This window comes from Dermochelys coriacea, chromosome 10 (assembly GCF_009764565.3).
Source record: "Dermochelys coriacea isolate rDerCor1 chromosome 10, rDerCor1.pri.v4, whole genome shotgun sequence".
Lineage (NCBI taxonomy): Eukaryota > Metazoa > Chordata > Testudines > Dermochelyidae > Dermochelys > Dermochelys coriacea.
The window spans coordinates 35,553,500-35,574,063 of record NC_050077.1 but is presented as its reverse complement, the minus strand read 5'-3'; the positions used below and the strand labels follow the sequence as shown (position 1 = coordinate 35,574,063).

The 20,564-nt window shown below is 40.3% G+C and overlaps 1 protein-coding gene across 1 annotated transcript in view; it reads right to left on the bottom strand.

Annotated features, from left to right (window-relative positions):
- Positions 1 to 20,564, bottom strand: part of RAB11FIP3 (RAB11 family interacting protein 3) — a 177,127-nt gene that overhangs the window by 103,671 nt on the left and 52,892 nt on the right. The window contains 2 exon segments of the mRNA XM_038419921.2: positions 16,497 to 16,515; positions 16,517 to 16,594. Of these exon segments, the coding sequence (XP_038275849.1) occupies positions 16,497 to 16,515; positions 16,517 to 16,594 (97 nt within the window).

Sequence of the window (20,564 nt, the reverse complement as noted above, 5' to 3'; positions counted from 1 at the left end):
AGGGGCACACTGAAATGGAATGCCACTTTGGGGGAAAACAAAAAACAAAAAAACAAGACATTAAGTTTAGGGCCAACCTGACCCAGCTTTAAAATACTGTCATGTGGAGGGGGAGGTACTCTGGATTCTAGATTTAAAAAAAAGAAAAAAAAAATCTAAGTCCTCTATACCTCCCTATTCTCTTCTCTCATGACTGGAATGTGGTCTCCACCCCACAATAGCTGTAGGACAATTTCATTCCCTCTGTAGCAGCAACTAACTCCTACACTAAACCCAGAGCTGGCCTTGTAACGGAATGTTAAACTGTATCACACCGTTCAGACACTAGGTGGCATGGGATATAAAATACCATATTGAAACAAGGAGTAGAAGCAAGCTCTGTGGCTGGTCCATACCAACAGGTCAGTACTCACTGGCACTGGGGCACAAATAAGAAAATTCAAAGATGCTTGAACAATTCCCTGTAAATGAGAGGTAAAGCAGTACATTTTCATGGGGGGTAGGGGGGTCTCAGTGGATAAAGCTTTTTAAAGAAAAGTGGAGGGGGAAAAAAGACAATGCATTGAAATACTTTTAAATATAGTGCTTCTGTCTTTTCAAAATGACAGGTTTCAGAGTAGCAACCATGTTAGTCTGTATTTGCAAAAAGAAAAGGAGTACTTGTGGCACCTTAGAGACTAACAAATTTATTAGAGCATAAGCTTTCGTGAGCTACAGCTCCCTTCATCCGATGAAGCTTATGCTCTAATAAATTTGTTAGTCTCTAAGGTGCCACAAGTACTCCTTTTCTTTTTGTCTTTTCAAAAGGGACTTTGGGGCATGTGGGGACAAGAAAGTTTGTCCCCCTTCCATCACTGGGGAAGATGCACTTGTTGACCCATGTGAAGAGGTGTAGGACAGGCATCTCTTAAGGAGTCAGGAAACTGAAGAGCCAGGAGAACCCCTAGTCTAATAGGCAGGGCTAAGTCATTGTCAATAAAAGGTATTTGAGTGTCCTCTTTAAAAAGCAAGAAAACAAAGGGAGTGAGAAATACAAAAGAAAAATATGCCTTAAGCTTGAGCAAATTAATCTTCCCTTCCCCACAATTTAGAGCACCCATATTTCTACACGAGTCGTACTGCATGAAGTTACCTGCAGCCAACCAAATGAGTGCTGCCTTTGTCTTATTAAATTACGTAGGCGTCAAGAAATATGTTCTGAGCTAAGATGCTCCCCTAGAGAGTTTGTTACTGAAACACCATAAATATTAAAAGACCAAAAACATTTAATTCCTAGGATTTAGCCTATTTTTGGGGGTGGAGGCAGAAGTTAACATTCCTCTTCTTGAAAATCCCTGGTCCCAGTGCAAGGACACTGTGGAATGGAATGTGATACAGAGAAAAGCAGTCAGACCAATTTTGACTCTTTCGTGCTCTTGAATTGATCCTGATTTTACATTCATAGCAGTCTCTGTTCTCCCCAATGACAGTTGTAAACAACAAACAAAAGGCATCTGTTCCACCTTCATCCATAGAATAAAATATCTTCCTAATGGGTGGCAGTTTAGGGCAGTCTGGATCATTAATGAAATCTTTTAATCAGTGACACAATATGGATAAAAATCTCAGCAACAAACCTAGACCAGAGAAAATGTCAGATTGCACATCCTGATGCACTGAGTATCTAGCATTCTTAATTAAATGTACACATCGCCACTCAAAGTTCCTTTTTCTACATGACTGCACGGCATATTAAATAAGGTCTAGGAACCCTCCCAACAGCTCTACTGTTTAGCTAAACACTAGGGCTGTCAAAAGATTAAAAAAATTAATTGTGATTAATTGCACTGTTAATAATGAAATACCATTTATTTTAAATATTTGTGGGTTGATTTCTACATTTTCAAATATAATTGTATCAATTGCAACACAGAATACAAAGTGTACAGTGCTCACTTTATATTTACTTTTGATTATAAATATTTGCACTGTAAAAAACAAAAGAAATAGCATTTTTCAATTCAGCTAATACAAGTACTGCAGTGCAATCTCTTTATCACGGAAATTGAACTTACAAATGTAAAATTATGTACAAAAAACATTAACACATAAAACAATGTAAAACTTTAACGCCAACAAGTCCACTTAGTCCTATTTCTTGTTCAGCCAATCACTCAAACAAGCTTGTTTACATTTGTGGGAGACAATGCTGCCCACTCCTTGTTCACGTCACCTGAAAGTGAGAACAGGCATTCGTATGGCACTGTTGTGGCAGTCTTCATCAGATATCTGCATGCCAGATGCGCTAAAGATGCATATGTCCCTTCATGCTTCAACCACCATTCCAGAGGACATGCGTCCATGCTGATGATGGGTTCTGCTTGATAACGATCCAAAGCAGAGTGGACCGACATGTTCATTTTCATCATCTGGAGTCAGATGCCACGAGCAGAAGGCTGATTTTCTTTTTTGGTGATTCAGGTTCTGTAGTTTCTGCATTGGAGTGTTGCTCTTTTAGACTTCTGAAAGCATGCTCCACACCTCGTCCTTCTCAGATTTTGGAAGGCACTTCAGATTCTTAAACCTTGGGAAGAGTGCTGTAGCTATCTTTAGAAATCTCACAGTGGTACCTTCGTATTTTGTCAAATCTGCAGTGAAAGTATTCTTAAAACGAATATGTGCTGGGTCATCTGAGACTGCTATGACATGAAATATATGGCAGAATGTGGGTAAAACAAGAGCTGGAGACACACAATTCTCCCCCAAGGAGTTCAGTCAAATTTAATGAACACCTTATTTTTTTTTTAATAAGCGTCATCAGCATGAAAGCATGTCTTCTGGAATGGTGGACGAAGCATGAGGGGACATATGAATGTTTAACATATCTGGCACATAAATATCTTGCAATGCCGGCTACAAAAGTCCCATACAAATGCCTGTTCTCACTTTCTGGTGACATTGTAAATAAGTGGGCAGCATTATCTCCCGTAAATGTAAACAAACATGTTTATCTTAGTGACTGGCTGAACAAGAAGGAGGACTGAGTGGACTTGTAAGCTACAAAGTTTTACATTGTTTTGTTTGAGTGAAGTTATGTAACAAAAAAGATTTGTAAATTACACTTTCACGATAAAGAGATTGCACTACAGTATGAGGTGAATTGAAAAATACTATTTCTTTTATCATTTTTACAGTGCAAATATTTGTAATGAAAAATATTATAAAGTGAGCACTGTACACTTTGTATTCTGTGTTGTAATTGAAATCAATATATTTGAAAATATAGAAAAAAAATCCAAAAATATTTAATAAATTTCAATTGATATTCTGTTTAACAGTGCAATTAAAACTACGATTAATTGCAATTTTTAAAATCGTGATGAATTTTTTTGAGTTAATCATGTGAATTAACTGCGATTAAAATCGACAGCCCTACTCAACACTAATAACCTCTGCTACAGAACATTGCCATGTCTTTACAGCCTTAGTTAGGATACAGCTAGAATTCTGTACTCTTAACCAGGATTCATAATTCTTTATACTCTTATCAAAGCCAGCTGGATTCAGAATGCTTGAGTGCATGTAAACTTTGGTTTAATATATTTTTGTGCATTGAAAGCTTTTATTTTCTGTAGAAAAAGCCATCTCAAAAGAGACCCCACAAGAATCGATATATATATTACCAGATGTAGCAGAAGAGGATAGATATATAAAGCTACAGTCTTGTCCTCTCCCTCCCCACATGCATTCTTCTTCCTGGTTTTAAATGACAAACTATGCATGTTTCATGCAGAACTAGAACCAGCCTTCCATGTTATAATAAGGAGAAGGACATAAAACAGTTGTGAAAATAAATAAAGCTTCAAGTGCCACCACATGGCAGACTGCCACAAATGATCAGTGGATCATGACCAACCTGGGTACTCCATCTGTGCTTAGATGTCCCCTAGAGCTATCAGATCCAGAGAAGTGCCAGCAGGCTCCGATTACTAATGCACATATAGCCTGATTACACCATCCACTGGCCTAGCCACGCTGCTCCCCTTAAAAACACACAGCAGAGCACAATCACATGATTCAATGTAATAACCTCAGTATTGCCAAGCCAAAACCATTCCAAAAAGTCAGATCAGGTACCTCAGAAGGTCATGAGATTTAAAAAATAACGAAGGTTGGATTCTTTATTAATCCTCTAGTTTTCAAGCCTTTAAGGGGTTATGTTTTCAAGCTTTTCTCTGCAACCAGGGAGAGTAAGAACTTGCTTTTTATTTTAAATGCAAGCTGAGACTCTCATGATCACCTGACTCCTGGAGCTAGAGATTTAAGAAAAATTGCCAAAGCTTGGGAGACTTTAGATACAAATCCCAGGAACTGTCTGCACTTTCACCAGCAGCCACTGCTACAGAGATAAGCCCTCTCAAGCCTACCATGGGTCCCCCTCACCAACTAGAAATAAGTGCAGAGGCCCATGGAGACAGATCTTTGAGCTACTCTGAATTTACTCCAACAAACTAAGGGAGTGTCTACACTGCCAAGTTGTCAACAAAACTTTTGTCTTTCACAGGTACTTAAAAAAGCCCCCCCCCCCCCCGAAACAAATAGTTTTGCCACGGTAAGTGGCAATGTGAATGCAGCTTTGTTGGCAGGAGCACTCTCCTGCCAACAAAACAAACGCTGCTCGCGGGGCTAGAAGTATTTTGTCGGCAAAAGTGCTGACAAAGTGTTTACACATGCCAACATTTAGTGACAAGGCTGTGTCGACACAGCCTTGTTGCTAAAAAACTGCGTGGTGTAGATAAGTCCCAAGGGCTTGTCTACACTACCGCTGAAGTCTATGTAAGTTACACTGCTCAGAGGTATGAAAAAGCCACCCCCGAGCTACACAAGTTACATAACTTAAAGCGGTTTCCACAACGCTCTCCCATCGGCATAGCACGTCTTCACCAAACCACAGAGCCAATGTAGCGCTGTAGTGTAGACTTGCCCCAAGTGTGCACATGCAACTATAGACTAATTGGTTCCAGTCCTTTAAATCCTTAATATCTTTGTTTAGGTGGTGGCTTAAGAAGTTTTCTACAGCTATCTCTGCAGTCCTGGATAACTCAGCTTGCTGAGTTCTTCATGGTTTTAAATGACAAACTATGCATGCTTCATGCAGAACTAGAACATGTCCTCCATGTCATTAAAAAGGACATAACACAACTCACCAGTGGTAAAAAAAAAAGAAAGAAAGCATCAAGTGCCACCCACATGATGGGTCTGGCACATGGCAAGTCCATGGGATCCGTCAGCTCTATCCAACTACAAGCACCTACCAATATTCAGTCAGTAAGAAGCCTTGACAAGCTGAAGTGCTTTGTGCCACTGTAGCAATGACTCTTACTGGCAGGTTTCAGTGGGAAAGCATTGCTTCAGAGCGGAAACTTGGTTTTGGCTCTCTCCTGGTGAATAATGCTGCAGGACAGAACCAATGCAGAAAGGAATATCGACACCAGCCTTAAGCCCTTTCCTACATTGTATCAGCAAAACCATGCCTCTTTGGGAGACAGATTTAAAGGGAAGAAAAAAATCTGTCCATCACAAAGTGACTTATCCTCAGCAGTACAGATTCCTGGTTTCCTGAAGAACACTTAAGAGGCAAGTAGGTCACAAAGAGAAAACAGAAGCTGCGAAGGTGCCTTCCTCTCTCAAAAAGGAAATAACATACTGTTAACAGCTTCTTTGAATCAAGTTCCCTGTATTAAGATTTTAAAGTGGTCATGTAACCTTCTGTCCTGCCCTTGTCTAAGCTAAGGCAATTTGCACCAATGCCAACCCCACCTAACAACGGTGCAGCGCATCTACACAGGGCTTTGCACTGGTGCATCCACATTGACATGCACACACAGTAGCATACACACAAACAGCTTTCAATTCTGTAACAGTTCTGCGGCAAGAAGTTTTCCATTCAGCATCCTATTTTTCCCCTCCCTTCCTACCTCATTTCATGACTCTCCACTGTCACTAGCAGCCTTTGATACGGAACCTTATCAAATGCCTTTGCAAATTTACGTGCACTGAATTTCCCTGATTTAACCTGATAGGATTATCTTCACAGAACTGCAGCAGGTTAGTTAAACATGACATCAGTGCCCAAATCTCCATTGACTAGCTTCTAACAGACTCCTACTTTTCCATGTGGTCTTTCTCCAACCCCTACAATAGTTTAAGATTCACCCACACCAACTAGTGAGCTCTGTTCTATAGTTTCCAGGTTTAAGTCTTGGCTTTGGAGTTGTATTGTCCATTCCTCCCAAATCCAAAGAGAGTTTAGGTTCTAGTGTCCCAATAAGACTGAACTATTTACATGCTTAATCCCTTAGAAAAAACTTTCAGATTTATTTGGTCCAGACCAGGTGCCGTGTCAGCAAAGTGTACAGAGCTCTTTTGAACCACATCAGTACACCAGTAACATCAATACACCATGAAGGCCCTTGTCTTCACAAGAGATTTGCTCGGACTTAAGCCATCAGTGAGCAGCACTGGTGCAAACCTACACTGCAGGCAGAGTAAATCACCATGAGCCACACTTTTCACCAGTGCAGATTATTTTAGTTTCAAACAGAGGTAAACTGCCTCTGTACAAATAGCAGCCTTGCCTGTTTACACTAGAGGTTTGCATTGATGCAGCTACACTGGTGGCTAGCTACCCCCGCCAAATTCCCAGTGCAGACAAGACCTAGGTTCTCCTACCATTTTTGAAACATTCATGCTTGACTTTAGCATCTTTCCATTCTCTCTGCATACAGAATACAAATACTGCAATTATTTAACAACTCTCATTTGTTCTGTGTTTGTACAGCACCTAGCACAACTGGGTTCAGGTCCATGACTAGCCTCCTAAGCACTATGGCAATAAATAATACATCCCCCCTCCCCCTCCCCGATTTAAGTTCTGTGCTCCCATCTTCAAGAGTCTCAACCTGCAGAGCATTGAGCACATATTTGTGGGGAAAATCCAAGCCTGCATCAAGTCAGGACTCAGGTTTAAACCCTATTCCTGCAGCATACACACAGCCCCACAGGACGCATGCTCGGGCAGTTTGACCCACAATCCCACACGCTGAGTTTCTTTGTTCTCTGGACAGTCAGATTTTCCCATGCATGCACTATGAACAAAGGGCTAGAACAGCCACATTCTCGAATATGGGTGGTTGGACTTGGCCTAGCATAATGCAGCATAGATGCTGGAGCCCCAGGTTGGGACAATTCCTAACTAACTTAGGGTCACAAATGAGCGTAGACACAAGCCCTAGCTTAACAAACCCAGGGTCTACTAATTCAAGTTCAGCTAACCCTGGGCTTAAACTACAGTGCAGACATGCCCTTTAAGGCCATAAAGGACAATTATGATCATCTAGTCTGACCTGCGAAACACCATAGGCCAGAGAATTTCACCCACTAATTCTTGTGTCGAGCCTGCAACTTCAACGAGAGCATATAGTTTCTAGTGACAGCAAATCCATTGCTCCCCTAGGTAGGCTATTCCAATGGCAGGTTCTCTCACTGTTAAAAATTTGCATATTATTTCTTGTTTGAATTTATTTAGCTTCAGACAGCTTGCGTTTATCCCAGGTTGTTTAGATCTTATAAACATTGTCTCTTGTGATATTGATTTATCTCCCTACGTAGCCACATTAGTTCCTGTTGCCACTTCATCTTTTTTCTCTGACTTTACTGGAATTATGTTCCAGTAGGTGCTTACTTGACTGTACCAGGAGTATTTTGCACTTTTCCACTGTGGATTTCCCAGGCCTTCCTGAGTTCATGCAATTTTCTTGACACTTTACACAAACTCTGTTCTTCCAAAGGCCAGTGTGTGTTCTCTCTTTCATTACTTATAAACATTTCCAACTACACAATATAAGGATTTTCTCCAACCCCAACCTTATTTAACCTACTTGACTCATTTCCAATTATCAGTTCAAAAAAGTTACCTTACCTTGATCACTGTTTGCTTCCTTATGCAATGTCAATCTAGCACAAAAGGTGGGCAAAGTACGGCTGGACCGTCCTGCTTGTCCCCTGAGCTCCTGGTCCAGGAGGCTAGCCCCCGGCCTCTTCCCCGCTGTTCTCCCTCCCCCTCAGCTTCAGCTCACTGCGCCGCCGGCGCAATGCTCGGGTGGCAGGGCTGCAAGCTCTTGCAGGGCCGCCCAGCTGCAGAGCCGCGGCCTGACCCGACGCTCTGTGCCGTGGCTGGCTCCAGACAGGCGCATGGCTGCCTGTCCTGGTGCTCTGGGTGATGTGGCTTTAGTGCCACCAGCGCTCAGGCAGTGCTGTAAGAGGGTAGGGGTGGTTGGAAAAAGGGCAGGCGAGTTCAGGGTGGTGGTCAGGGAGTGTGGATAGGGTTCCGGGGGGGGGGGGGACAGTTAAGGAGAAGGGGGCCATCAGGGCGCAAGAAGCAGGGAGGGTGGATGGGGCAGGAGTCCCCTAATCGGCCCTCCATACAATTTCAGAAACCCAATGTGGCCCTCAGGCCAAAATGTTTGACTGCCCCTGATCTAGCAGCATTTCAAAACTAAGCTGTATTTTAGTCTTAAATTTTGCTGCTATAATTCTCCCAGCTAGTCACTAAAAGTCAACATGGCCATTTCATTAAAAACAAAAACAACAAACAAACTAGGTCTCCTTTCCATGTAATACTTCCAAAGACTTTTCCTCATCCCAGAAGACCATAGCAACACATGAGACTGTTATTGGAAAATCCAAGCTGAAGTACGTAGGCAATGCTCATAGGTTTGTAAAATCACCCTACAAGAATGGTCAACATGAAAGTACTCTGTGATTCTTAAAACTGTACAGCTGTTAATGGAGAATTACCAGTGCACATTTTTGGCCCATATGGTGAAGTGAACATTTCAAAAGGTAGAGTACATAACATTGCTAACTGCAGCACCACCTTCCATAGAGGACCCATGAACAGTAACAACTTCTAACTAATGTCACAGCGTTTCAAGAATGTCTTTACTCTTTTGGATTTGTCTCACAAATTTAGACATTTTGGCTCTGTTCAGTATGAGGCATATCTTGTCAGGGAAAATATATCAGTTTTGGACAAATTCTTTATACAAAGTGTAAAAGGCTTTGCATTTTTTTGCAATAAGTAAAACGGGTAAACAAATATAGAGGCCATTTAAAACTTAAAAAAAAATCATGCTCAGCAACTTGCACCCACAGTCACAAAACTTAAGCAATATAGAGATGCAGGGGAAAATAAGCTAGCGATGAACCAGAATAAAAGAAAAGAATGCACAGGAAGGCTAAAATAAATAGTCTGCACCAACTTCCCCAGCCCATTGTAGCAAGACTGGACCCATTACTACTAAATTTATGACAGGTTTCAGAGCAGCTGTGTTAGTCTATATCTGCAAAAAGAAAAGCTGGAAATGGCCCACCTTGATTATTACTACAAAAGGTTTTTTCCCCCCCTCTCCTGATGGTAATAGCTCACCTTACCTGATCACTCTTGTTACAGTGTGTATGGTAACACACATTGTTTCATGTTCTCTGTGTATATAAAATCCCCCTACTGTATTTTCCACTGCATGCATCCGATGAAGTGAGCTGTAGCTCACGAAAGCTTATGCTCAAATCAATTTGTTAGCCCCTAAATTTATGGCTTCCCAACAGTATTATTGAATCAGTGCACAGTGGGATGATCAAAGGCAGCTTAGCTATTCCCCAAAACAACATGCATACGGAGCAGACAAAGCCATTCTCTGACCATTAAAATCAGGGACCATATTTGGGTGGTGGGTGAGGGATAATGTATGGGAATTAGGGCTGTTGATTAATTCAGTTAACTCACATGATTAACTTAAAAAGAAATTAACCGTGATTAATCACAGTTTTAATCGCACTGTTATACAATAGAATACCAATTGAAATTTATTAAAAATATTTTTGGATTTTTTTCAATCGTATTGATTTCAATTACAACAGAATACAAAGTGTACATTGCTCACTTATATTATTTTTCATTACAAATATTTGCACTGTAAAAATGATAAGAGTACATTTTTTCAGTTCACCTTATACAAGTACTGTAATGCAATCTATTTTGAGAGTGCAACTTACAAATATCAGTGACCTAGTTAACAGTGTTGATGTTCAAAATGTCCAAATTCAGTAATTTAAATGAATAATTGCACTGCCCAGCATAAGAAGAGTCAGTGAAAGAGAACCAACCTAATACCACCAAGATAATCTACCCAGATCAAGAAATCAAGCCATGGCCCAGAGATGCACCCATTAGTGGCTGACCTGCCTTCATGGACTCTCATGAACTTCAATGACAAAGCCACATTGCCCTTCTGTCTTTATTCTGTTTTTTTATTTCTTTCGTGCAGAAATAATTCTAACCTGTGATTTTGAGAAACAACCAGAATCAAGATGAACCTTTTCCCTTCTTTACAGGGAAAAGGCTGTTTCATAGAATCAGAAGACTGGAAGGGATCTCGAGAGGTCAGCTAGTCCAGTCCCCTAAATTCATGGAAGGACTAAGTATAGACCATCCCTGACAGGTGTTTGTCTACCCTGCTCTTAAAAATCTCCAATAATGGAGATTCCACAACCTCCCTCGACAATTTATTCCAGTGCTTAACCATCCTGATGGGAAGTTTTTCCTAATGTCCACCTCAATTTCTGAAATTTAAGCCTATTGTTTCTTGTCCTATCCTCAGAGGTTAAGGAGAACAATTTTTCTCCCTCCTCCTTGTAACAACCTTCTGTGTACTTGAAAACTTGTATTCCATCTCAGTCTTCTCTTCTCCAGACAAAACAAACCCAATTTTTTCAGATCTTCCCTCATAGGTCATGTTTTCTAGACCTTTAGCCATTTTTGTTGCTCTCCTCTGGGCTCTCTCCAATTTGTCCACATTTTTCCTAAAAATGTGGCCCCCAGAACTTGACACAACACTCCAGTTGAGGCCAAGTCAGCATAGAGTTCAGCAGAAGAATTACTTTTAGTGTCTTGCTTACAACACTCCTGCTAATACATCCCAGAATGATGTTCACTTTTTTTTTTGCAACAGTGTTAAATTGTTTGTGATCCTCTATGACCAAGGCTATGATTTTGTCAGGGAGGTCACGGAATCTGTGACTTCCACAGACCTCAGGGACTTCAACCCCAGGGGCTGAGAGCTACAGAGTCCTGCCGTTTCCTCCAGTGGCAGGGAGCTGTGAGGTACCCCCGTCACCTGAGATAGCGGAGCCCCCGCCGCTCTCAGGTTATAGAATATTAGGGTTGGAAGAGACCTCAGGAGGTCATCTAGTTCAATCCCCTGCTCAAAGCAGGACCAACACCAACTAAATCATCCCAACCAAGGCTTTGTCAAGCTGGGCCTTAAAAGTCTCCAAGGATGGAGATTCCACCACCTCCCTAGGTAACCCATTCCAGTGAAATAGTGTTTCCGAATATCCAATCTAGACCTCCACTGCAACTTGAGACCATTGCTCCTTGTTCTGTCATCTGCCACCACTGAGAACAGCCTAGCTCCATCTTCTTTGGAACCCCCCCCTTCAGGTAATTAAAGGCTGCTATCAAATCCCTCCTCACTTTTCTGTTCTGCAGACTAAATAACCCCAGTTCCCTTAGCCTCTCCTTGTAAGTCATGTGCCCCAGCCCCCTAATCATTTTCATTGACCTCCGCTGGACTCTCTCCAATTTATTCACATCCCTTCTATAGTGGGGGGGGGGGGGACCAAAACTGGACGCAATACTCCAGGTGCCGAATAGAGGGGAATAATCACTTCCCTCGATCTGCTGGCAATGCTCCTTCTAATTCAGCCAAATATGCCATTGGTCTTCTTGGCAATAAGGGCACACTGCTGACTCATACCCAGCTTCTCGTCCACTGTAATCCCCAGGTCCTTTTCTGCAGAACTGCTGCTTAACCAGTCAGTCCCCAGCCTGTAGTCATGCATGGGATTCTTCCTTCTTAACTGCAGAACTCTGCATTTGTCCTTGTTGAACCTCAGTTTTTTTTTGGGCCCAATCCTCCAATTTGTCTCGGTCATTCTGGACCTTATCCCTACCCTTCCTCGTATCTATCTCTACCCCCAGCTTCGTGTCGTCTGCGAACTTGCTGAGGTGCAATTAATCCCATCATACAGATCGTTAATAAAGATGTTGAACAAAACCAGCCCCAGGACCGACCCCCGGGGCATTCCGCTTGATACAGGCTGCCAACTAGACAATGAGCTGTTCCTCACTACCTGTTGAGCCCGACAATCTAGCCAGCTTTCTATCCACCTTATAGTCCATTCATCCAATCCATACTTTTTTAACTTGTCAAGAATACTGTGGGGGACTGTATCAAAAGCTTTGCTAAAGTCAAGATATCTCACATCCACTGTTTTCCCCGTATCCACAGAGTCAGTTATCTCATTGTAGAAGGCAATCAAGTTGGTCAGGCATGACTTGTCCTTGCTGAATCCATGTTGACTGTTCCTGATCAACTTCCTCTCAGTGCTTCAAAATGGATTCCTTGAGGACCTGCTGCATGATTTTGCCAAGGACTGAAGTGAGGCTGACAGGTCTGTAGTTCCCCGGGTTCCCTTTTTTCCCCCTTTTTTAAATATGGGCACTATATTTGCCTTTTTCCAATCATCCGGGACCTACCCCAATTGACACAAATTTTCAAAGATAATGGCCAATGGCTCTGCCATCACATCGGCCAACTCCCTCAGCACCCTTGGATGCATTAGATCTGGACCCATAGACTTGTGCATGTCCAGCTTTTCTAAATAGTCCTTAACCTGTTCTTTCATCACTGAAGGCTGCTCACCTCCTTCCCATGCTGTGTTGCCCAGTGCAGCAGTCTGGGAGCTGACCTTGTCTCTGAAGACAGAGGCAAAAAAAGCACCGAGTACTTCAGCTTTTTCCACATCATCTGTCACTAAGTTGCCTCCCTGATTCAGTAAGGGGCCCACACTTTCCCTGACCACCTTCTTGTTCCTAACATACCTGTAGAAACCCTTCTTGTTACCCTTCACATCCCTTGGTAGCTGTAACTCCAATTTGTGCTTTGGCCTTCCTGATTACAGCCCTACATGCTCGAGCAATATCTTTATACTCTTCCCTAGTCATCTGTCCAAATTTCCGCATCTTGTAAGCTTTTTTTCGAGTTTAAACTCAAAGATTTCACTGTTAAGCCAAGCTGGTCGCCTGCCATATTTGCTAGTCACCCAGCAGCTGCCCAAACACTTCCCATTTTATCATGCATATTTTTAGTAAAAACCAGGCACAGGTCATGGGCTCCCGTGAATTTTTCTTTATTGCCCATGACCTGTCCATGACTTTTACTAAAAATATCCCCGACAAAATCTTAGCCTTAACTATGACCCCCCCAGATCCCTTTCTGTAATACTCCTTCCTAGGCAGTCATTTCCAGTTTTGTATGTGTGCATGTGATTGTTCCTTCCTAACTGGAGTATTTTGCATTTGTCCTTATTGAATTTCACCCTGTTTACTTCAGACTAGTTTTCCAGTTTGTCCAGATCATTTTGAATTTTAATCCTCTCCTCCAAAGCACTTGCAATCCCTCCTAGTTTGGTACAGTCCACAACCTTTATAAGTGTACTCTATGCCATTATCTAAATCATTGATGTTTGATAAAGCAAATTGCTCCAATCAGTAATCAACCCTCTGAAGGACTTTAAGGGCTTGAAACTCTTAAACATAAATAATTGTTCAACCCTCAGACTCATTAAGAAACATCCTATGCCTGCTTTGAGTCTCTTCTTATGCTTCTATGATTAATAAAAACTTAAGGGAATTTGTTGTGCATTTGCTATAGTGAATAATACAAACTAAGCTCTCTGTAGGTGCAAAAACCTCAATCCAAACCATATTTTAAATTGTTTTTAATGTTGTCACATTAAGAAAGGTCTTAACCTCTCTGGGCCTGCTACTTCTATCCGATTAAAAAACACAACACCAGGGCAATGAATTATTGAAGAGAAACATTAGCCAGGGCTCCATTAACACATACTTCTCAGATAGCAATTTCTCAGATTAATGACTCTTTGCTACCTCTTCAGAGCTCAAGAGCAGTTCTTATTACAGAGCTGCACCACACCAAGCCTTCAAGCTATATAATCTGCAGTGAGCTGTAAATATTTAGATTTGAAACACCCAAGGGAAAAACCAATGATGTCACTCAGTGCTGAATGGTTATAAAGCCAACAAACAGTCTAAGCAGTAACCATAAGTCACTCACACCTTCAAGGGTTATTAATGTACTCATGGAACCAGACCTTTCCGAAAGGAGTTTCAGTAAAAAACTAGACTCCTTTCACACTTGTGGTTGTGTTGCTCTAAAATAGTGATACTCAGACTCAGGCTAGTGAGCCACAAATGGCTCTTTAAATGCATCTCCTGCAGCTCTTTGCAGCACATGATACTAAAGCACTGTGTGATTTAATTATTAACCTAAGTTATTAGCCAATCAGGATGCTTGCACTAAGTTAACAACTTATTTGCTGTAATAACTATTGTATTTTACACACATACACACACACACAATAGTAAACGAAACAATAAATTCACGCCACTGTGGCTCTAAAATATGCTTAATCTGCTTACTTTCATGCATGGCAGCATGTGCAGCAGGTAAGCAGCAATAGAATTTATTCTCTACAGCAGAATAAGTAATGATGTTGGAACAGTTATGGAGGAACTACATATACAAAATACTTTTACATAATTCAATACAGACTATATCAATACCCCTTCTCAACACTTTAAAGATTAAAACAGAAAATGTACTCTAAAAGGGCTGAAAACAATCATTTCATGTTCTGTTCATAATATCCAGTTGCCCCAATGAGAATTGCTAAAATACTGTTTTCATACAGGTAACAGCTAAATAGCATTCCTTTATACATTCTTTTCTGAACACATTCTCATGTTTGAAGGGTCATTTTGTGGAAGATTCATTGAGATTTTTATAGCACTATAGGCATGCATGGCATTTTACTGACAAACATGACATGACGTTGCCCTTAGGAGTTTACAATACAAGTTAGATGTAATACCTTTTTCGGTATTCTGTGACAAAGATTACAAACAGTAAAAGATCAGAAGAATCTTATTACATCTGTTTCTTGTTCGACATTATTTACACTGCTATGTTCACTGGCGGTTAGAGTAAAAATTAATGCAAATGCACTAGCAATTTAGAAGGTTCTATATCCTAATCCAGAATTAGCCACGTACTGCAAGCACTCCATTAAATCACTTGACTGTGTGCCTCTATTGACCAGCCCCATGGGAAAATTGCAAGATTCAGTATAAACTAAACCAAAGTGAGTTTTCCTAACTAGATTTACACTAATTTCAGCATACATTTATGAAAACCCATTTCTGATTAGTAGGGCTGTTGATTAATTGCAGTTAACTCACACAATTATCTCAAAAATATTAATCCCTATTAAAAACACATTAATCGCGATTAATCGCAGTGTTAAACAATAGAAAACCAGTGGAAATTAAATATTTTCTGATATTTTTCTACATTTTCAAGTATATTGATTTTTCTTACAATACAGAATACAAAGTGTACAGTCCTCACTTTATATTATTTTTGATTACAAATATTTGTACTGTAAAAATAATAAACAAAAACCAGTCATCAGCAGGGATGTATGCCATGCCCTCTGGAATGGTGGTTGAAGAACGAAGGGACATATGAATCTCTAGTACATCTGGCACGTAAATATCTTGTGACGCTGGCTACAACAGTGCCATGAGAATGCCTGTTCTCACTTTCAGGTGACATTGTAAACAAGAAACGTACATTATCTTCCGCAAATGTAAACAAACTTGTTTGTTTCAGCAATCGGCTGAACAAGAAATAGGACTGAGTGGACTTGTAGGTTCTGAAGTTTTACATGGTTTTATTTTTCAATACAGTTATTTTTGTACATAATTCTATATTTGTAAGTTCAACTTTCAGGATAAAGAGATTGCACTACACTACTTGTATTAGGTGAATTGAAAAATACTATTTCTTTTTGTTTTTACAGTGCAAATATTTATAATAAAAAATAAATATAAAGTGAGCACTGTACACTTTGTATTCTGTGTTATAACTGAAATCAATGTATTTGAAAAAATGGAAAACATCCAAACCATTTAAATAAATGGTATTCTAGTTGTGTTTAACAGTGCGATTAATCGTGATTAATTTTCTGAATCGCTTGACAGCCCTACTGATTTGTTGTGAAATGCAATTTAGTAGCACAGAGTTTTTTTTAAGTGCATCTAAAACCAGTCTGCTTTGTTCTTCATACAATGCAGAAAATAATGGACTTCATGTTTCAACATCAATACTTTAAATAAGGTTTATAAGCTTTCTAAAGGGATCAGAAAACCCAGCAACTGTTTTACCAAGCAATTGGTCTACAGGGTTAACTCTTGAATTTCTAAATTTGATCTTTCTCCTTTCTTCATACTGTAATAGCAAACAAACTACCTCCATTTCTGATAGCTAGCTCCGATCCCCCTATAGAAATCTTCAAAGCTGATTACTCCAAGTCCACTGGGGTCTAGATATTTTGTTAGGTCCTTCACCTGCAATTACAAAACCAGCATTATAAATTTCATAATAAAGCATTTCAAACATAGTATACTCCACTTATTTGGAAAGACTAATCAGATGGTGCTTTGTTGGATTGTATCAAAGACAGCAGATTCAGCCTAATGATAGAAAATGGCAAGGAGTGCTGCTTAATTGAGACAGTATTAACAAAAAATCCATTTAATGGGGACACAAAGCAGACACTGCCAAGGGGTTAACAGGTATTTAATGAACCATTAAATGGGAGTAAAATTCTAAGTGCCAGTCTTAATACTGAAGTTGACTGACTAGGAGATACAAAGAGGAAATATAGTGAGTCAGTACAATAATTTTTGTTTCAACTTAATTTTTTTCAATCAGCACTATTTTTTTTTTTAAAGGCTTCTCTTAATTGGGACAGGTGCTTAATTTGGACAATAGGATGTCCACCAAGGGGTCCCAATTAAGAGGATTCAACAATAATGAACTAATCTGTGCTATGTATTTAGACATAATTGGAAAACCTTTCATGATTAGCCAATGTTTAAAGGGGGCAGGGAGTAGGAAAAAAAAAAAATCACATCAGTTTGCAAGGATTAGGAGGCTACTACCGAATAGGAGACAAGGAGTAAGACGACATTTCTGGCAAACTGGCAATGATTATTTTGGCATTTCAAATAGAATAGTTACAATTAGAGGGCAAAACTAAAGTCATTCCTCAGCAGTCCAAACAAAGACTTCAAAAAGGTGCATCTAATTCCCGCAATGGCTGCTACTAAGCCTTTGTTTCAGACAAACAAATTATAGAATAGTTCATTCTAAGGATGTTGAAACAATTAGCCACTTTTTCCTAGGCTGCTATTTTAGCAAGTTGCCCTTTCAAGTGACATTAAGGCATCTTTATACATTTTAAAGTTATATACTCTAGGTCTAAAACAAAAAACAAAGCCCAGACACTGAATAAAGGCACAAATGAAATTATAGAATTTGTTTCATATTGCTGTACTAAAAAGAGGTCACAGAACTTTCTCCTTTCCCTCCCCAACTTTACTATTTATAGAACCCATTAGGAAGCTTGGAGTTAGTTTCCTTATTGACTCCTCCCCCCACCAAATCAGTTATGAACACAAACTACTTTCTGATTCCAGTTGCTCGGAGTTGCATGTTGCTGGATCTTGGATTATTCCTCTATTTTTGCTAGTACTTGGCAAAAAAAGGTGATGAGACACAGCATTTCTTTTGAGAAAAACCTTGCACCTAAAAAGAATCTGAGAACAAGAAAGAACAGGAAAAGCAGGAGTTTGGAGTTTACCAAGCTTAGCAGTATCCCTTGAGTTGTCAATGTGTCATGAATGTCTCATCATTGTACACTGGTCTGTATTTATATATAAAAAGCCACCCACACATGCACTTTAGTGACATTTAATTTAACTTACCATGGTTCCCTGACATTCTCATGCATGATTTCTAACATTTCCAAGAGGGAAAAAATACATCATTGCTTCAGAAAGACTCCACCTACCAAAAACAATTGCTAACATACCATTAATGCACAGGAAGTGACAAGCAATAAACCACAAACATTTTAAGGTGTACGTCTTCTCCAAGTAATAACTTGTGAAACTAAAAACAATGTGATGTATAGGTTTGGTTATTCTTATGAATTTTCTGTGTTGGAACATTTTTGCTTTTAAAACAATGAAGAGCATGTTAACCAGCAAATTGCTCAGAGAACATAATTATGGGAAGATTTACCTTACCCTTAAAAAAACAACAACAAAAAAAAACACTGAATACTGAAAGAAACAAAAAATTAAGATATTGTATTTTGACACTACTTGTGCAGATTTAAGGATCAAATCCTCATATGGCAGACTGAAAAATGTACACTAATTTAATAATAAATTAATGCCCATTTTCTTAATTTCAAGCTTATCTTATTTAGAAAAAAGATAACAGACTGACAAATAATGGAGTTTTCTTTGCAGCAACTCACTTTACAGTCTAAAATCCCATTTCCAACCTACCTCCCGACAGTTCTTTAGGGCTGAAGCAGCCCTCTCCAAAAATTTATCTTGGGTCTAAGACAACCCAGGGCCAGATCCTCAGCTAGCATATAGTGGCAGAGATGCACTGAAATCAATAGAGCAAATGCCGATTTACATCAACTGAAGGGTTTCCCCAAGCATGGAAATTAAGTAAAAACCAATTCTGTCATCTTGTGGGGGTGGGCATTGTTTGATTTTATTTTAAGTAAGTGGCGGTGGAAAGCTAAAACCAAACCACTTTTCCTGTTTTTGGAAAAAAAATATTTGTTAGTACACAGGTAAACTGCTGAACTCACATTTCAGACTTCGATTTTAAATCAGAGTCAAATTTCCTGTCAGATTGAAAAAGGCATTTTAAAATAAAATAAGCACATGAGAACATGTATCAGTGCACATAATTTCAAAGTTACTGTTTCACCATGAGCTATAAGAAACTGCAACTATGGCTGTACTTTGCCTAGCACAACAGGGCTGAAATCTTGCCTGAGGCCTATGGGCACCATGCAATATAAAATTATAATTAACATTCAACACACAGTCTCCACAAGGGTTTAACTGCATTGTTACTGGCAACACTACTGAGTCGCATTAACCCACCAGTGCCCAACCCCAGTGTTGGACACCCAGCAGATAATCCCCCTCTGCACACAGGCACAGACAGACTGGCTCCTTGGGAACTCGCCACCAATCCACTGCCAAATCACACCAATACTCACAGGGCCAGATTTCCCTGTGAACTTAAGACAGCCAGAACAGCAACTAGAGAATTCCCTTTGTTTAGGGGGAATCTCCACAGGCATGAAGTCCGTAGAAGCAGTTCCATCATCTTGTAGGTGTGAAAATGAGCCTCCCACATGTAAAGGGAGTATGGACCAAAGCTCCACAACACCCAGTTCTCCACTGGCATCAGGTTGCTGAGGATCCTTCCATGTCAAGTTGACACAGGGGGTGTGGGGGGGGGGGGGAAGGAGACAGAGACAGACGCAGAGGACTTTAAATTGAGCTACAGCCAGGCAACTGAAAATCAGGGAGCTGGATCTGCTCCCTGATGCCACCCACACACTCTCAGTCAAGGCTCAAACATTAGAACAGGGGCACCCCTACAGCTTACAAAACAGAAGCTGAAGTTTATCTACACGAACACATTAGCAATGAAGGATTGCAAACACACCATTTAGCCCTTGTGGCATATGTTACTGTCAAGAGACCCCAAATCCTATGCATCCACACACAAGCTACATTTAAATCCTAAAAAGAGAGAGACAGATTCTCTGCATGCCCTAGCTGAATCTCTGCTATGCACACATACACATCTCCTCTCAGACACCTAGCTCGAGAGAGAGAGACTGACCATGCACAAGTGCATACTTGCACAGGCCATTGTTTCCTCTCTCTTGTTCTAAGTTAGTACACATTACTACAACATACTACACACATATTTAAGAAGTTGCAAGAAAGAAATACTATGCAATATATTGCAATTTCTATTTCTCAAAAAGGCAGATTTATGGTGAGTCAACCCGTGGAACTCTTTGCCAGAGGATGTTGTGAAGGCCAAGACTATAACAGGGCTCAAAAAAGAACTAGATAAGTTCATGGAGGATAGGTCTATCAATGGCTATTAGCCAAGATGGGCAGGGATGATGTCCCTAGCCTCTGTTTGCCAGAAGCTGGGAATGAGCGACAGGGGATAGATCACTTGATGATTACCTGTTCTGTTCATTCCCTCTGTGGCACTTGGCATTGGCCACTATTGGAAGACAGGATACCGGGCTAGATGGACTTTTGGTCTGACCCAGTATGGCCGTTCTTATGTGAGCAGTCAATCTTAACTGCATTTCCTGATGTGTGCGAGCTTAACTATGAATCCATAACATTGTGTAATGTGTATTTTTGCATTAAGTAGAGAAATAATAAGTGACAGAGTTTCAGTTTA